Below are 20,252 nucleotides of genomic sequence, written 5' to 3'. Positions count from 1 at the left end.
GATAGCTCCTAATTATTTTTGTTTGTTGAAATACACAGTGTATTTCTATTACTACACTCACAGTTCTAAGTCTTGATGTTCACAAAATTTACAAGATCCTACATTAGAACTGGTGCTGTGTGATGTTGAACTGATTCTGTGTAGATGTCTGTATCTAGAAATTGATTCCCTATGTGATATTGTTTGACTGTATGCTACTTCACTTGTAACTCTAACAGGAGACTCTGACTTGTAGACCTTAAAAGGAACATGCTGCAACCAGTTAGTGGTTTTGTTTAATGTATTCAGTCTTAATTAAGGTGGATTTGTAGAATTTTTGCTGATGGCTAAAACTTGAACTATATTTATAGTTAGAGCAGTTTTTCTCAACATGTTTATTTGAAGCTAGAGGTGATACCTGGCTTCAAGTAGTTTCCTACATTCCTCAGTATATTTTTCTATTTCCAAGGATGTGGGTATTGATGTATTGGTTAGTTGTGAGGGTCGGGGCAGAATGTGTGTGTAGATGGTTTTCTTCTGTGACTGTTGGAAGGTGCTGCATACAAAGTGCAAGCGGTGGGCCAACATCTCATCTGTTCTTAATATTCAGAAAATAATAAGAAAGGATAAGCTTCTAGCATTATGTCTGAACCCTAGAAATAACAGATGAGACACTTCAATTCTAGATAAATGCCATAATGAAAAAAACCAGGAATCTTACATGTGAGATATCAAGATGTTAGAATTTTACATAGATTTGCAAAAATCAGGTTGCTGAGAGTGGAAAGATTAATTTAAAAAATTGAGCTGAATTTGGCAATTTCAGAGAGTTTCCAGAATGCATGTGACTTGAATCTTCCTTCTCCCTTGATCCTTAAAATGCTGTGGACTGCAATTTTGTCACTGATAAGACACAACTGTGGCTTCTTAGTAGAAAAGGCTCGATGGTTTCACACTTAGTGTGATAATATACATAGGAATTTAGATATTCCTATTTCCATCTTATGTTTAATCTGCTCTATTTTACAATGACATCTTAAGTATTGGCTTCTCTGATTTTTAGCTGGCACTTATTTTGATTTTCACATGCTATTTTAAAAGAACATCCAATTTTGCACTTTTCCTAAGCTTTTTAAAAAATGCTTTGTATTGTCTGCAAAAAAGTATCATAGTGAGCCCCACTATAGGTGTACGTGCAAGATAACTAAGGGACTGTATTGTTTTGAATATTTTCCCTGTAGGAAAGCTGAGGTTCATCAAGAAGGGCGAAGTAGAGGAGTTACCATTGTCTGTGTGTCCCCATGAACTCTCACCTGTTCATAACTGCAAGGTGGAGTCAAATCAATAATCATCCAGCAAATCCCATGAGTTGTGAAGCTTGAACATCAAATTTGCATTATTTCAGAAAACTTCTGAAAATAATGTAGTATTGAATTTACTGCTTCAGAGAAAAAGAAAAAAGGTAAAGCAATCAAATGCTCTCTCTTATACAACAGGGTAAGAAGCTTCCAGTTAGAACTTTCTTGTTGTGATCCAACTTTTGCTTGTATGTAATCAGATCTCCCCCCCTAACAAAAAATGTATTACTCAAACTACTCAATTTTATGGTTGGAAAGCTGTATATCAGACCTAGAACAGAGGATATTCCTCTCTGGTAATTTGTGCATGCTGGGATGCTGTGCTGAAGCAGTTGAGCTTGTGAAGGCAACTTTGAGCCTTATGACAGCATTAAAAGTTGCATTTACAGAAGATTTTCCCCTGAACTTTGGGACAGATGATATGAGAGAAAGTGTCAGGAAAGACTTTAAAAATTCAAGGGTGGTATGAATATTAGTAGCCTTTGAACTCTAATCTTTTTTATTGAAATACAGTTCCAGACACCATAAAAGAGTTTAACTAATTCTCCAAATTCTTCATTCTAACTTGGTGATGGATGCTCTGATGGAACAGATAAAAGATGTGGTTATTTTTTTTCTGAGTCAGTAATCAGGGAAATGTCAGTGATGGAGTCATTCTTCCATCTGGAAATACATGATATATTGTTCTAGCAACTACCTCTTTAATTCAATGGGACCACATTTGAGCTGGACACCCCGTGTTTCAGGCACTGTCTTGGGCAAGGTAAACAACATCTGATGATTCAGCCTTCACCTGAGCTGTGTGCCCAAGTACAGGAGTTACTGTCTCACACTGGAAGTTCCAAAGACCTCTCTTGACACAGCATGTCACCAAGTGTCACTTTTTTATTATATATAGAAGGAGACTACAGCTGTGACTTTTTCTTACATTATGTGCCTGATTTACATAGCAGTACAGATGTGAACCCTGAAATACCAATGTCACAATCATTTTTTTTATGAATACAGCTTTTATCCCTCATTCCAGTGTCCTGCTTGTCACCTGCATCAGGATCCACCTTCACAGAAATACAAGAGAAAAGCTGTGTTTCTCTTCTTAGTGCAAGAATTTTATTTTTATTACAGTTATTATTCTTTGTGACATCTGTATACATTTAGTCTTGTGTGCAGACCAAGTATGTTGTTTGTTGGAAAGCTGAATGTTTGTAAATAGGGCTCAAGGGGGCAGGATGCTCTGACTTCCATATTCTTTGTCCAAAGCAGAGAATGCCCCACACAGACACATGCTCCTATTTTTAAGATCCATTTGACATAAGTGGAATAATGAGACAAGGGGATAATAGAATTCTTTGGAAAAGAAATAAAAATGTTATACCCTTGAAATGGGAATGCATAATAACTGCTTGTGAATCGAGGGGATAATAAAATTCTCTGGAAAAGAAATACAAATATATCCTTGAGATGGGAATGCAGAACAGCAGTTTGTGAATCAAAGGTCCTGTGAACTTTAATAAGTAACATTCCTGTTATTTTCAGGAAACAGCAATTGACAAAACAACTCATAGCATTAATAGTTTTAATATTGACCCTTCCTTTTAAAATAAAATGTTTCATATTTTTAAATCAGGTCAGCAGTGCTAAGATGCAGTGGTGAAAGACCACTGAACAAGTTTAACTTTGCTTACACTTTGATTATTCACTTTTTCATCTGTGAAATCATGTTGGTACTTCCTGGTTCACTGAAGACATAGCTGAGGATATGGCTTTACTCTGGTGTTCTTGTTGTGACCCATGTAATCTATAGTATTTCTGATTTTGCAGAGATATTCACTGAACCAGGAACATGGAAGAATATGTATAGAGCAGGAGGAAAAGCTTTTAATAAAAGTTGGATTGATTTAAAAAATAAATGCTTCTGCTGACTTGCAACCACAACACAGTTACACAGTTACAGAAATGATTGATGTCTCTTTGACAGTATTTTAACTTTTGCTCTTTTTTTTTTGTGTGAGATCTATTAATTGTATCAATTAATTATTTCATTATCTTTAAAACAATACTCTTGTTAGTGTAATGCTGTCATTCTGAGTCAGCTCTGTACCTAGAATCCTTGCTTGCACAAATACATTGTGTTCTTCCCAAATAGAATTGTTACTTCTGAATCTCTCGGACATGAGCCCTGAATGCTAATGTTATGGTTTTTCTGCACATATAAATATGCATTTATAGAAAAGCCATACTTGCAATTAGAAGGTTGGCTTAGCAAGAAAATTATTTTATTTAGAATTGTATCAATGATTTCTTTGTCATCTAGTTAAGTACTTGGGTATTTATTAGGAGATTTTGTTTTCCACTGGACACAAGATGACTGTTCTTTGGCCTCTGCAATGACATTGCTATTTTTAAAGAGATGAGAAATCAGTAAAATGGGGGAAAGGAATGCAAATATTGCTTTCTAAATAAGTTGCAGTCCAGTTGAGAGAAGCGATGGCTGGAGAGTTTTAAATCTTGGTGAAATCCTAATGAAGGATTTGAATTCCAGGTTTTGTGTGTCCCCAAATCTTAATCAGGAAAACGAGTTTAAAACAAGGCTTACATTGAAAAAAGTGTCATAACTACAGGTTGAGGAGGTAGATGTTTGTCAAGACATGGCAGCATTTGCTTGTTTTGAGTGTGTGCAACTGCTGCTTGCTGTTTCAGAACAGTTAAAAACGAAGATTTGCAGTCTCTGAACACTTTGTTCACCTCATTATCAGCTGGTGATGGCAGACGCAGGTGCTCCTGTCAACCTCAAGGTGCTTTCCTTGAGGTTCTAAGAAAGACATGGTGGTATTGGAATCTCTTCCTTGCCTACAAAACTTCATCAGAGTAATGGGGCAGGGATGTTTCTCAGGGTAATTTGCTTAATGGCAAAACTGTAGTGTTTTATAATAACTTAATGATTTATGTGGTCTGCTTACAAGTTAGGTTAGAAGGAAACTAAACAAAAATAAAACAGTGCTCCTGTGTAGTGTTTGATAAACTGATGTCCTAAATTTTCTAGGAAGGAAAACTGCTTTTTTATGAATGCACAGAAAAGCCAGATGTGAGATTACTAGCCAGCAATCTAGATTTCTAATATTTATTCCTTTTTTGTGTTTCTTTTTTTTTTTTTCAATAATGTATTACCAGATGTATTCCAAATTCTGTAAATGCTGGGTTTTTATTTTATTTTAACCTGAATGTGATACCTGATATTGGAGTAGGTAGAGCAAATGTACTCATACTGAATTGTCATTGAATGAATTGAAATTTAAGATTATCAGCATCTTACGTATCAGTCCCTTCAAAAAATATTAAATATTCTCTACTGTAGTGTCATCAAAACATACTTAACAACTGAAGACTTAGATTCAGTCAATATGACGGAATGATCCTTGTTTGCAAATATGTTTTGTATCTCTTGTATGTGAAAATGAATACGTGAAAACATTTTAGATTGCTTGACATGAATTAAAAAATACTAATTTTGTACTGTACCACATATTAATTTTATACTGTGCCATGCCTGGATGATGTATTTCAGATTTTGAGTCTCAAACTTGCCAAATCATGTTTTTGACCACTGAAGAAATCTGCCTTATTTTCTGAGATTATTTTTCAGACCTAAGCAATCAGTATTGTTGTGCTGAATGTGTTACCACAACTTTTTCTGCTGTCAAACTAAATTAATTTTTATTGTCTGAAATTTCCTTAATCTTGAAGGTTTTGAATCTAGCATGTATTTTAATGGACAAGAATATTACTCTTTCCTCCTAACCGTTTGTAGTTTCTTACGCTTTTCCTAACAGCATTCTTTACCTAACTCTTTACAGTCAATCATATTGTGAAAGTAGTAGTAAATTACCATGACCATAACAACAGAAAAGAGTATAGACAAAACAGATTAATGTGTAAATGTTGAACAAGAAAACCCTGAACAATGACAATGAAAAGAACCCCTGGGATGTCACACTGTGTAACATCCGTTGTTTTTGTGTTCAGCTATTGATGCCCAATGGTATGCTTGGAGGTCTTGCTGGTAGTTTTAATGTTCAGTAGATATTTGATTTATTTTGTTTAATGAAAGAAACCCAGTATGTTATCCTAGAAGCTTGCTTTTCAGATTTTACAAAGTTGTTCCCAGCCTACAATTTCCATCTAAAATTTAAAATCAGAACAGCACTGAGATCAAACGTGCTTTGCCCAGAGTGTTTGCTGCTGTGTTACCTTGGGAGAGGGACTGTGTATGGAAAGCTTTGATGCCATGAGCTGTGCACTCAAGGTAACTGCCTTTGTTTTCATTAAGTTCCTATTTAAAGAACAACACTCCTTGATCAGACCTGGTGGGTTTCCTGGAAGACAGGAGAAAGAATTTCCTGGAGTGATTAAATATCTCCCTAGAGTGAAGCAGATTTCTCAGTATCATTTGCCACTCCACATTCCTTATCCTGCTTTCACCTAGTATGTTTTGTTATTTTAAAAAAACAAAACAAAACCAAAAAAACTCACAACTAGATAAAGGAAAAGGTAGGGAGAACTTGTAGCTGCTCGTATCAAAGCTCATGAAACTGCCACACAATAAGGGTACAATTGCTTGTGTTTTATTTTCATTTTATTGCACACTGCCATTTGGTGGGGAAAAGCCAAACATTGCTAACTCTTGTGAAGCAAGAGGCCTCTTAATACTAAGGAAGCAAACAGTGTTGTGTATTCTCTGGTGTAATTCACATTTCAGCTTCAAAACCAAATTGTTCTCTGGTCAGTTATTAATAAGTACGTTACAAGTATGTATCATGCAGAATTTCTTTAATTAAATTTGACCCTAAGAAATTAAATTTCTGAATGCATGTTACTCTCATGCATTTCTCTTCTGGAGACCTTTTTTTTTTCAGAAAGGATCCTGAAATACAAATTTCACACTCAACTTCTGTGAAGCTGACTGACTTGGTAGGGCTGAGAGGTACCACAGGCAAGTAGGTGTCTGCTGAAACATCCCCTTAGTATAAACTGGCTGCAGATGCTAAGATCAAGGTCTCCTCGCTCCATTCTGTTCTTATCTGTATTCTGCCTTTCTATTCCACCTATCCCAACAACCTCCACCGCATCATGTAAGTTTATCCTTTGTTTCTTTTAAGCAATCCCTTCCCCATTTGTTCGAGTTTTCCATTCTTTCAATTAGTCATACCACAAAACTAATTCTTGAAGAGTTGTGAAGCCTCCAGCAAGAGGTAAGAGCAATCAGCTGGGACTGGGAACCTCTCTCCTGAAGCAGATTCGGCCTCACCAAGTTGTTGGGAGGCATCTACAATATCAATCATCTGCAAGGATCTCATTTCTCAAATGAACATCCAATAGGTTTAACAGTTTGTGTTCTCTTTCTTCCCTCACTTTTATCCCCACACCAGTTGCTGTGTATATCCATAGTACAGACTTAACAGCTTACCAGAAGTTCAGCTCCCTTATTTCCTGCTGTCCCCAGGGTCAGAAGCTGCTTGTCCTCCAGAAAGCATGCCAGTACTCTTCCTGCACATACTTTCTACAAAATTTAAAGCTTCTTTACTTCTCATTTTTGTTAATCACACTAAACCAGGTTCTCAATGCCACATCTTTCATCTGTGCATCACCCCATTTCATGCTCTCCTCCCAGTCTCATGCCCCCTCCATCCTTAGTCTTTCATGGAAAGACAGATCCTGCTACTGCCCAGAAAAAGACTGAAGTCACTTACCACTTTAAGTATTACTGTTTGGGGCAGGGAATTGTGCCTATGTGCCAAATACAGAAATACCTCCTCTCAAAAGTATACTTTAATCAGAGGCTGCAAGGCAATTTTTTTTTTTTTTTTTTGATAATGAAGAAAAGGTAATAACTGATTTTCCATACTCTGCATCTTTAAGGAAAAGGAACTCTAATGTACAACTTGGTAGAACTCCAGGCACAAGAGGAAATGGGTTATAGCAGTTGTGACTGTGCAGAGCAGATGTTTTGGTTGGCCTGGCTATCAACCATCTGACTCATAATAAATTGTCAGTTCCAGTAAATTCCCAGTTTTCAATTACAGTAGGTAGGATATGAGAAAACAATGCCGTTTGGATGGTGTATTTAAAGTGGTTTTGATGGTAATTTTCATAAACAACTCCTACTAACTTTGTAAAAAGATTAAAGATCTTGGAAAGGCAGCAGCTGTAAACATTGAAACATGCATTTGAATGTAAATTGAGATTAATAGAAATGAAAACTAACAAATGGCTGTTAACACAGTGCCAATACAATTGGAAATAGAATTTTAAGATTTTCTTTGGAGTTTTGTAATACTCAAAGTTCTTTCATGAGGTATATGGGAGAAAAATTTCTAAATGTCTTCAGACTTCCATTTTCATCTCTTCTGTTCTTCATTTATATTTTCACATGGTCTCTTGTTCTTGAGTTTTGAAAATGCATACTTAATGAACCTTTCCTCTGCACTGGCTAAGTAGACAAACAGTGAATTAGAATCAAATACCATGAGTTTTCTGTTTTTGAAAAGTTGTATTTATTTTTGTAAATTGTTGCTAGGTTTCTGTAACTGAAAAAAAAGCCTATGGGTTAAAAATGTCTAGATTTTTTTGTTGTTATTCTTTTCTCACCACGTTGCTTTGGAGGTTTTGACAAGGATGAGGTTCCTTTGTACAAAGTATTCTGTAAACACAGGAAACCCCTTGCAGTTCTTGAGAAATAAAACTATTTTCAGTTTTAAGGGTATATCCATTTTTTTAGTGTTTGATTAGAATGGACATTTTCAGAAATGAAAAAAAAATAGTTTTTAAAAAAAAGACATAGTAGCAAGGTGGCAGAAAGGCACCATGAAAATCTGTGTTGGATCTTTTACATTGCAATGTTCTAGAGGCTCATTTTTTTTACTATAAGGCATGAGATTGTTTTGGAAAAATTAATAGGTGTATATTATAACATGTTTAACTAATGATCTCAAGCATTTTTACACTCAGTTTTTAAACCTCAAAATTCCTGTGGCCCAGGATGGGTTCTCTTTCAGTTAGAAGTTCATTTTAATAATGCCTTCTGTAGAGCCTTGTGTAGAAAAAGTTCTGTGAGTATAAAATGGCTCTTTTATTATGGCAGTTCTAATCTTGAAATTTAACATTTATAGGAAATTGCCATTCTGCATTCTTACAAAATCAATTTTTCTTGAATATAAAATTAATTTGTTTAATAAAAGCATCTATTGTGTTGCAAGTTACATACAAATTGTAAGAAGAAAAAGCATGGATGCTTAAATGCTAAAAAATGAGATGTGACTTCAGCAGGCCTCTTTTTTTTTTTCTTAAAAGGGTATAATATTGTCAAAGCAGCTGGATGTCACTCTATCTTTTGAAGCCAGCTTTAAAACAAGAATAGAGGTGACTCTTACTTTGCAGCTCTGTTCAGATCTGGTCTATTCTTTGATATAAATACATGTGCAGAAGTGGGAAAAGAGAAGATGCTGTCTGTGCAGGGTTTGGTAAGAAGCATTAAAACATTTGCCTTTGGTCACTGTGGTGTAATGAAAAGATCTCAGCCCCTGTTCTGGGCACATGACATGGCCTGGTATTAGAAGGTTCCATCTTCTCACCCGATCATTTACAAGTTTCTACAGATGACCGGGACAGAGCTCACTGAAAGGGTTAAGTTGTAACTGGCATAGACAACATCAAAAAAGTTTATTAGCTGAAAAGTTTTCCACAGTTTATCTGTAAGACATGTGGTTTTGGTTTGGTTTTATAAACGGCAGTTCTAACAGATATACCAGTGTGAAATGCAGTTCTAGCAAGCAGCTTCTTCCATAAATAAAAGTAACAGAGGCTGAAAGGAATAAATGGTATGGTGTCAGATAGAAGGGAGTTAGTTGTAAATCTGTGGCCGCCTGAACAATAAGGTTGAGCAGCTTCATGGTGTTACTGTTCTGTGTCTTTTAAAACCTACACGAATGCTGGTTTGGGGTCTTTTTAAAGTAACAATTTTTGTTTTTCAGGGCTGAAAATATGAATTAATTTGAAAAGTGATAGTTACAGAAGAATGCCAATTTCTTTACATGGATTTGCATTGGACAGTAGCTGTATGAACATAATGGTGCTCTGCTGGCAGCAGGAGTTGCAGTCGTGTTTGTTGAGTTTATTTTCATAAATGGAAAAATATCATGTTTCAAATTATTGCTCTTACTACACATTTCATTTTACTGCAGCTTAACATGAAAAGATACAGAGATGATTTATGTGGTTGTGTGGGTATTTTTCCCCTGACATGAATCTTCATATGAAGTTCACTAGTGAGCACAGAAAATATAATGTAATATTACTGTATGTGTTAAGGGATGCTGTAGTGGCATTCACCTAATCTGTTTTGGAGTTGGGTTTTTCTGGTTCCTTGTTTTGACTTTGTTCAATCAGTAAGCACCTGGTAGTATTCCAGAAACTGGTCTTACACGTGGTGTCAAGCTGTGTGTGCATATCTACTTTTAGCACTAATCATGAATGCCAGACTAAAGAGGGGATTTACTGTCCATGGCAGAGCTGGATGCAGCTCTACAGGTGGGGTCTCAGCAGAGCAGAGTAGGAGGGCAGAATCTCCTCCCTCGTCTCACTGGCAACGCTGCTTTAGATCTGGCCCAGGATACAGCTGGCTTTCTGAGCTGCAAGTGCACGTCACAGGGTTACACTGAGCTTCTCATCAACCTAACCATTTTATGTACCTGTCATCTCTTGAAGAATGCCCATTAAAATAAAATCTTTTTAATTGTTATTAGCATTAAAAGCATTGCTGTTCAATCTCTCTTAATAGTTCTTTTCGTTTGATTGACAATTAGCAAATTAATGGGGAAAAGCCAGTTAATGCTATAGTCAGCTTCAGGATTGAAAGCTGTTCCTTATTTAATTTTTTTCCTTAGTGATGGAAATACATTAAATACTGGGGAAAAGGTCAGGGTAGATTGTACTCTTGGGTATATTCTGTTGTTATTTGTCTTGTTGATAAAGGTTTTGTAATCTGTTCTGTTTTCTCTAGTTCAGATGATAGTACCACTTAAAAACATAATACTTAAGGGAACATTTTGGGTCACGAGATCCTATCCATTGCTGTTACAGGCAGTCACATCCCATAATGCGATCCATAAACTGATCACAGCAGGACAACAGCTATTGTTTGTGTTCACCACTCATATGGAGTGTTGTCCTGTGACTTAGGGTTAAAACTGTGCTCTGATTTCCAGCCACATTGTGCTTGTGACCATTTTACAGGCAGCTCTAAGAGTACAGTTTTCTTTCATCTGTCACAAGTGAGCTGCACACCAAGGCAGAATTTAAGAAAACACTGTCAGCTCTGTCTCATTTTTCATCTAAGACAATTAGGCTTTTTTAAGACCCATTCTTCCCTGCAGCTTATCACTAAGTTTCTTGGCATGTAGTGTTCTGCACGTAATAGCTGGTACATGGCTCGTCTCTCTGGACATTAACAGCTCTGCTCCTGCCAGACCTTCAAATGGCACAAGATTGCCTTCCTGAAACCACTCAGCAGTCACTTAATTTTTTTTCTCCCCACAGAGGGCAGGACCTCCTAAGAATATTTAAGTGGTTTGCCTGTTCCTTCCTCACAGCTGCCTGTAGGACAGAGCATACCAGGGCACTCTGCACCATGTTGATCCTGCTTTGAGTACATATCTTGTTTCCTCTCCTATTTTTCCAAAACAGATAAGAACAAAGGCATCTTGGCAAGTTGCTATGTACATACGAACAAACATGTTGGAAGATTTGTTTGTGAGCAGAAAGTGGCACCATATTATTTGCAGTCAGTGAAGGTGACTGTGCTGCTAACTCATTACTTTCTAACTAGAGGTCAAGAGCTTAAATGAAGTTGTGTGTGGCAGAAATACACTTGTTGGTGCTGTATGTGATTTATGAATTGGAGAGATGTCAGGTCCTAACCAGAAACAATTTGTTCTAGATGATCCCAAAGCTGTAACTGATTGTCCTGATACAAAGAAAACCTCAACTGTGAATGCATTAGGATTAACTTGTATTTAGCATGCCTTTTTCCTTCTACAGTACTTTCATGGAGTCTGCAGTCTTTGCTGAAAATAATGCATAGGTATAATTGCAGGAAACTGGGGGGCAGTGACTACTAGATATAAATTTCTAATTGCAAAAATGTTTTTCATCCACAACAGGAGTTGAATACAATACACTAGAAAGTTTGAACCATAAACTACTTTAAAAAATAACAAATACAGAATTTGTGGTCATAACTCAGTGATATTACAACATTTTAAAAATTCCTTTGGCATTTGCATCTGATGTCAAGCCAAGAATTCCTAAAAATGAAATCTGTATCTTTGCTGAAGTTTATAGTTCACTGAATTGAAGAACTAGAGTACTGTATACTTCATAACTCAGTAATTTTATTTTGCTACATTAAAGAAAATTAAGCAGATCAAAATATTTATTTAAAATGCCAATATAGTAAGAAAGAATAAATTTGCAACCTGGTTTGAAATGGTTACAGTTTAGATTCCTTATTAAGCATCTCCTAAATAAATGCATATTTGACTTACGAGTTCTTATCTGTAAGCTTTTAAATATTCAGTTTGTTATTTACCAATTTATATTGCTTTTCTATGTACAGGATGTGAATGAAGACCCTGGAGAAGATGTTGCACTCCTCTCCGTTAGTTTTGAGGATGCAGAAGCTACTCAGGTTTTTCCTAAGCTGTACCTCTCCCCACGTATTGAACAGTGAGTGAGAGGTTTTTTCTGGAATGTTTATTCTACTTCATCTCAGCACTTTTCAATCTTTTCCTGATATGTGTGATAACATACTAGATGATAACATACTATTGCTTTAAATTGCTTAAAGTTATAGTGGTTGCTTTGAGTGTGTGTGTGTGTGTGTGTGGTGGAGAAATGATAGATCTTCTCTCAGCTAGTTTTGTTTGTATGTGAAATTCTTGTAGCATCACAATCTCTGAAAACCATGTTTGTCCTTTCTTGTGGCAGTATATTTTGAATTCCTTCTATGGTACAACATGGTGATAGCTTTTGTGGGAGGGAATCTTTAATTTTTTTTTGGGGGGGGGTGGTGCGAAGAAGGTAAGTTGTCTATATAAACATAATACATTTCAATACGTTACTGTTGTAGAAGCTAAAGGGCTTGGTTAGCTATGCTTTTGGAATTGGCAGCTTTAGTAAATTACTTTTTTCAGGAGAATGTCTGAATATTTAATTTTAAGAGCATTGAACCTTACTGATCTGTTTACCAGTTGGCAAATTTGCTGAGAAGTGTTTTTTTACTCCTAAAATGGAGGACTGGAGACTAAAAATCTATCTGTTTTCATTAAATTTCTTTTCTTCCTTTTCTGTAATTGAAAGTGTTTTAATGCTTTTCCTTGTCTTTGGTATGTCAGTCTTGTAATGCTTAAAAAATAACTATGTTAGACTTTACAGGTATACCACATTCAAACTGGTATAAAAAACATTGTTTTAGTGATGTGTTATTTTTTTGCTAATAGGACAGTTGACTTTCCTATGAACTGGTGATGACTCTTCTGTGTAGAGGAAAGATGTGAGATACTGACTACCACATTTTTATAATAACCTGGGGATAAAGTTTGTGTGAGTGAAGAAACATAGTATCTTGACATTTTGATAAACAGAGTATTGATCTGGATAAACTCTTGGATGTAGTTTAGAAAATAAAAACCAGAATTTGACTTAGATAAAGATATAAGACTTCTGAGATACTTTAAGAAAATGTAGGTTACGTATGCATGTGCAAACACACAGATAATGTATTTAGTAGCTTTCACCTTTTCATATTTTTCATCAAGTCATTCCTTTTTTCAGCATCAGTTGAGGGAATAATTGTAGTCAAATATGTAATTATGCTTCTATGTTCCAAAGGATTCTTTTTCTGAACTTTTAAAAGCAAATGGGCTACCATTAGTTTCCATTGTATTTCCAGCTGTAGTCACATGTTGATGGTTAAGTATGTTTCAGGCCACCCAGGTATATCTGTCTAAATCATCCACCAGCTAATGAATGCATTGCATATTTTTCCACTTTCAGCAGTATCTTTAGAAAGATGTTAACCTCTTGATACCTAGCAGAATAGCAACACAAAGGAAGTCTTTGTCTTCCTAAAAGTATTGCATTTTCTCTCAGTGCCCTAAAGAGCATCTGATTTTAGATGTGTGATGTACAGCGGTACAGCAGAAAGATACTTGAGTGGTATTGGTATGTATCTGACATTCTGGTGTGTTTATGGCTTTTGTCATTTACAGCTGATGCAGTCATGTTCAAATCATGCCAGTAAACCCTGGAGTTCTGTGCCACACCTTGTCACATTATCTGTGTGTTGAGGTTGAGATACTTATCTAAGTCAATCTGTCTTTCTGCATTTGTAACATTTCCATCACAGTATCTAGGTACTGATAATGATAATTACTGAAGTTTCTTGTGAGCTGTTGCACCTCCCTTTATGCTACTAGCTACTTCTTATTTGCCATGAAAAAATGTATGGATCTGTTTCCACTGTTTGTAAATTGTGCTTTAATAGCAAACATGCATTTCTCTCTTGTTCTTTCCCAAAACCAATCTTTGTGTTTAGCAGGGGCTGACAGTCTAGATATTTAACTTCCCAGTGTTTGGGAACTGAAGCAACAATGTGTACTTCTTCATACTTTTTGCCAAAAGTATAAAAAGCCTCAAGAAGCCCTCCAGATTAGTTTAATGACTTGAGGCCATGGCATGGTACATTTGAATTGTGTTCTGCTTATAAAGGTCTTTCCTGCTGCTCACAGTAATTGGATCTACAAAAGCCATGTAAGCAAATTACCAGTGTTTTTTTAATGTGCAGCAGATTTTGAGGTGTCCCAAGTAATAGTTGATAATTCCCAACATAACATTCCCAAGAATTCAAGAAAACGTGAAAAATACCAAATTCCCACAGTTATTTTGCTAACACTAAAATGTGTTCACATTAGGAAGAATGAGCAAACAGGAATAGCATTTTCCTGACATATGAAATAACATTTCAGGTTTGTAGAGCAATAAGAGGAAAAGGGCCTGTTTGTGTAAAGCGAGTTATCTCCTGCTTTCCCAGGAGGTCTCATTGCTCTTGTGCTCTGCCATATAAACACACATTCCCGCAATGACCTTTCTAAAAATGATACATACCCACAGATCTTGTCAGCAAATTTGAGTCCTAGAAATGTGAATATAGGTTTTTTGCTTTGAAGGGTTTTTGTAAAACACATTTGCTCTATTTTTTAAATTGATAGTAGGTATAATAATACTAGAACTTTGACTGCACTTTGTCATATACTCTCTAAGAGAGATTTCCAAAATCAGGCAAATGTCCACCTTTTAAGTTTGTGGTGAAGACGTTAGTACACTGGTTGGCTTGAAAAGGTTCACATATTAAAACAGCAGGTAGAAATGCAGTAGAGAAGAGTTGTGGATCATTCAAGTCAATCCTGGTGCTTTATTGACTTGTATGGTGTGATGTCTGGCTGCAAGATTGTCAAGTGCAGCTCTTACAATGAACCAACCAAACCCACATTTAGGGATGGAAATTACTTGAATTAATTTATAAAAATCTCATAAATAGCTATTCATAACAATACCTGGTTTAATTTTTTCATTAAAGCATGCTAATTTGAAAAGTTCATTTTGATACTATTTGTTCAAAACACATTAACACATTAACAGCAACTTTTAATGTTTCCTTCATTTGAAATCAGTCACTTAAAAAGCTTGCATTCTATAGTTTTAATAATTCTTCTGACTTTTTATTGCATAATAGATGCCAATAACAGTTACTTTCAATTATTTCAAAATTAGAGCAAGATAAAATGAAACATGGGATTTTTATGAGATGCATTCGTTTTTTTTAAAACTACCATCATTACTGTAGTATCATAGAAAACAGTTTCTGCACACTTCTGTAGGAAGTGGTAAACTGAGAAACCACACAGACTGACCACACAACTTGAGAGATTGATGCTTGTCAGCATCCATGAGTGTGTCCCCAGCTCATCCTTCCCTTCCTCCCACCTCATGGTGGGCAACTTGTCTCAGGATGCTCTCCTTCCTCTGCTGTGAGCTGCTGTGCTTTGGCAAAAGGGTCATAGAGCTGAGCTAGGTAGGCACAGCCATGCTCTAGGACATGATAAGGACCTGCTGAGATATTTACTCTTTATGTCTCTGATTCGTTTCCATGAGTTATTCATAGTGGTTCTAAACCTGTTGGTAGAAAGCATCTTGTTCAAAATTGCTTTTCTAGTGAAAGTGTACTAGATACGCTTGTGGGATGGAAATTTGTAATAAAGCTGCCCATCATATCTTTGTTTCTCATTTATTAAAAGTCATTAGATTCTAAATCCAACGAATCAGTGCAGGATTGAACAGCTGATTTCTAAATTAATGCTTAAAAGTTTGTGTCAGCATACTACATGAATGTGGATCAGAAGGTTTTGGGCTTTTTTCTTAAGAGAAAACATTTGATGTATGTAATTTTTTTTTTTTTTTGGTGAGTCATCCATGCTAAAGAACATAAAAATGGGTTCATCTTGGTTCACATTTTAAGAAAAAACTATATTAGGGTAGAAACACTGTTGCTCAGTGAATGCTGTGTTCCCTGTGTTCACAGAAATAATCCTGCAATAAACACTGTTGTCCTGGAGGGCTTTTCTCTGATAAATACACAGACGTGAATATGCTAAGAAAACCAGCTGTCAGTAGAAGTTGTTTTGCTTAAATGGATCAGGCTCCATGCTTTGGGGGCTGAAATGGTCGTTTTTTACTGGTCTGGGAGCTGTGCCAGAGGGTTCTTCGTGACTGAGGGTGGTATGCAGAGTTCAGTGACTGCGTTTAACCTTCCCATACAGGCAGGGGAGATTAACAAGGACCTGATCTGAACTCTTTGGCTTTGAATGTTCCTATATGTTTTTCACTGATGGAAGAAAAAATTGAAGAGAAAATGAAACGTGTGTTTGCTTTGAGGTGTTCCCTGTCTGTTACCTGTGCTTTCTGCTGGGAGTTGGAAAAGCATAGAATATTACCCATTTACTGCCAAGTACCACCTCTTGCTGTGTTTGAGACACAGGGGAGCTGTGAAGGGCTTCACCTTTGAAGTTGGCATGCCGTGCTGCCTCCAGTAGAAGCCTGCTGTTTCAGACAGATTATGCATACACAGTCACTAAATGAATGGTTGTGCTTAGGCCTTTTTATATGTCTGCTTTCTAGAAGTCAGAAGATTTTCAGTTTGGCATACTAAAATCGGATTATTCTTGTGAATTGATGATTTCAGTAGAATTGTTAGTAGTCATCCATGGCAGTCTATGACTTCTTCAAATCCCAGAACATCTTTGCAGACATGGGAAGCAGGAGGAATTGTAGTTGCTTTGCAGAGCTTCCTGTTCCATTAGGCTTTGTTTGGTCAGTGCCTGGCCAGTGCATCAGACTTATTTACCTGCCTGCTGTGTGTGCCATGCCCGCGTCAGCCAAGGCTTCAGAAACTATAGCCAGTACCATAACCTGATTGCCAACCTAGCTCTGCTTTGTACTCTTCTTGTGTCCAAAAAATAATCTGTTTTGCTGCTACCAACTTTTGATGGCATGTTGACAGCTTCAGAAGAGATCAGGACAGACTGGGACTGGCAGTCAAAGCAGATTGACTTGTACTTCTATTCCAGGTGTTCAACTGTACTGATTGTTCTTTTTTTTTTTTCTTCCCTCTGAAGCTGCTGTAGAGCAATTAGTGAAAATAGTTGTAGGAGAGCTAAGATTATGTGTCCATCATCTAAATGGTGCTTTAATGCTGGATATGTTAATGCTGTCTTTAAATGGCTCAGTTAGCGAGATCTTTAAGTCAGTTAAGAGACTAAGCAATTAGACCTATTTGTCGAGGTATGAAATACTTGAGGCAGTTCAGTGGGACCAATTTTGTTGCTAGGTAATGAGGTACCAGTTTCCCTATATAGGAGATATGGGACAGTTTTTGGTCTGACGTATCTTTTGTGGGAATCCAGAGCTCAGTATTGCCTCACGTCTCAGAGCAAATCTTAAAGCTGAGTATTAGGAAGAGTTTGTGTCTTCTGGAGGTTTTCTCAAGCTCTGAGTGTCAGCCTGTATGTTTAAGGCTCTGTAATGTGATGGTGGAGGGAGTATTTTTACATTATATATCAGGCACTTTATCACTTAAAGTATTTTCTTATGTGGTTGAAATACACATACAAAAATTCCTTAGTAAAAGATCACAAAAGAAAATAAAAATGTGATTCAACACAACCCTCTTCAACTCCCTCTGCATACTTCTGACTAGGGTAGAATGGTCTACAGAAATTTCACAAATTTTAAACCCATTTGATTGTTTTAGATTGAATCTCTCCATTAATTTGTTACCCTTTTTCACTTGTGCACATGTAATTTATTTCAGGCTACCCTAATTAAACATCCTATTCTGTATCATGTTAGTTGTCATGTGCTATGAGTATGCCACCTTTCATTGTAATAATCCATGTTTCAACACAAGAATTTCTAAGTGTTGTTATAAATCTGTTCTCAACTAAAATGTCTTTCTCAGGCTTTTATTGTGATATCACTGTCTCTAGGCATGTTTATCCACCTGCAAAGAGTGACAATGAAGGAAAAAGGGAACACAATAATTTTTGGGGGGACATCAGACATTATTCATGAAGGTGTTCTTGATTCTTTACTGTTGCCCATATGTTTAGACTTGTATTTTTGTACAGTGAGATTGTCAAAAGCACTTTTAATTAGTCAAAACTAATCCTGGCAACAGTATTGAAGGTTGCTGTCATCTTCATTACTAGCTAGGTCAGTACTTAGTATTTTTGAAATCTTCCTCTCTATCTGCAATAGGGGCTATTTTTAAATTACTTTTTTAGATGTGTTTATTTTGATACTGAAGTTCATTTCAGGAACAAAAGGTCCTAAAGAACTCTGGACCAATGGTATGGACAGTTTGAACTCCTTGAAATGTTTTCTGTGACATTAATTAGGCTGACAAAATAAATTTGTTGCAGGAGTCATCTTTTTATTGTGTGGCATTTGGTATGGCAGTAATAGGGTCTGGTAACTGGGTTAAATGTTAACCTAAACAATTACTGACTAGGTGTTTTTTCAAAATGCAATGGAAAAATCGGGTTCAGGTAAAATTCATATGTAGGGGAATTTGGAGTTTTTCTGGGGTGAATTTATTTTTCCTTTCATTAATAACATCCTGGTATTAAATTCTGCTTTTAAAAAAAACCCAACAGTTAGATACAAAGATTGTTGGAAATCGCAATTGAAGCAGTAGTTTCTCTGTTGTTAAACAGACTTAATTCCAAAGACTGCCTCTTTGGAATTAAATTGCTCTTGTAGAGGAAAAGTGCTTCCAAGTTACTGACAGCATCAAATTTTAAAATTGCCTGACAAGTTTGAGGCTTCTGGTAATTTATCAGTAAATCTAATCATAGAATCATTTAGGTTGAAAAATTTCTTTGAGATCATCGCGTTCAGATGTAAACTCAACACTGCCAAGTCCACCATGTCCCTAAGTACCACATCTGCACATCTTTTAAATACCTCCAGGGGTGGTGACTGCACTTCTCTGGGCAGCCTGTTCCAGTGTTTGGAAATCCTTTAGGTGAAGAAAATTTCCCTAATATCCAATCTAAACTTCCCCTGGTGCAACTTGAGGCCATTTCCTCTTCTCCTACCACCTGTCCTTTGCAAGAAGAGTCTGAGTCCCACCTGGCTACATCCTGCTTTCAGGTAGTTGGAGAGTAAGATAAGGTCTCTCCTGAGCCTCCTTCTAAGTTAAACCAATTTATCAGTAAATCTAATCATAGAATCATTTAGGTTGAAAAATTTCTTTGAGATCATCGCGTTCAGATGTAAACTCAACACTGCCAAGTCCACCATGTCCCTAAGTACCACATCTGCACATCTTTTAAATACCTCCAGGGGTGGTGACTGCACTTCTCTGGGCAGCCTGTTCCAGTGTTTGGAAATCCTTTAGGTGAAGAAAATTTCCCTAATATCCAATCTAAACTTCCCCTGGTGCAACTTGAGGCCATTTCCTCTTCTCCTACCACCTGTCCTTTGCAAGAAGAGTCTGAGTCCCACCTGGCTACATCCTGCTTTCAGGTAGTTGGAGAGTAAGATAAGGTCTCTCCTGAGCCTCCTTCTAAGTTAAACCAATTCAGCTCCCTCAGCTTCTCCTCACAGGACTTGTGCTCCAAACCCTTCACCAGCTCCATTGCTCTTCTCCAGACTCGCTCCAACACCTCAATGTTCTTCTTGTAGTGAGTGACCCAAAACTGGCCACAGCACTCGAGGTGTGGCCCCACCAGTGCTGAGTACAGAGGGACAATCACTGCCCTGGTCCTGCTGGCCATGCTATTTCTGATATAGACCAGGATGTCATTGTCCTTCTTCACCATCTGGACACACACAGTGTCATGTTCAGCTGCTATTGACCAGCACCCCCAGGTCCTTTTCCACTGGACAGCTTTTCAGATACAGTTCCCCAAGTCTCTAGTGTTGCAAGAGGCTGTTGTGACCCAAGTGCAGGACCCAGCACTTATTGTCCCTCCTTCTTGAAACTCATACTGGCCAGCCCTTCGATCTGGCCAGATCCCCCTGCAGACCCTTCCTGCCCTACAGCAGATCAGCACTCCCACCCAACTTGGTGTCATCTGAAACTTCAAAAAGGGGCACTTGATCCCCTCATCCAGATCATCAGTAAAGATTTTAAACTGGACTGGCCCCAATTCTGAGCCCTGGGGAACCCCACTAGTGGCCAGCTGGATTAACTCCATTCACCACCATTCTCTGGGCCCAGCCATCTGGCCAGTTTTTACC

The 20,252-nt window shown here is 37.1% G+C and overlaps 1 protein-coding gene across 2 annotated transcripts in view; it reads left to right on the top strand.

Annotated features, from left to right (window-relative positions):
- Positions 1-20,252, top strand: part of BABAM2 (BRISC and BRCA1 A complex member 2) — a 162,650-nt gene that overhangs the window by 74,526 nt on the left and 67,872 nt on the right. For both annotated transcript variants that reach the window (XM_041477311.1, XM_041477312.1), the window contains exon 7: positions 12,007-12,116. In XM_041477311.1, the coding sequence (XP_041333245.1) occupies positions 12,007-12,116 (110 nt within the window). The remainder of the gene's footprint in view (positions 1-12,006; positions 12,117-20,252) is intronic.

The sequence above is a fragment of the Pyrgilauda ruficollis genome, unplaced genomic scaffold, assembly GCF_017590135.1.
Source record: "Pyrgilauda ruficollis isolate IOZ18807 unplaced genomic scaffold, ASM1759013v1 scaffold4, whole genome shotgun sequence".
Taxonomy (NCBI): domain Eukaryota; kingdom Metazoa; phylum Chordata; class Aves; order Passeriformes; family Passeridae; genus Pyrgilauda; species Pyrgilauda ruficollis.
Note: the sequence above shows the minus strand (reverse complement) of the source record. Positions and strands in the feature narration are given on the sequence as shown.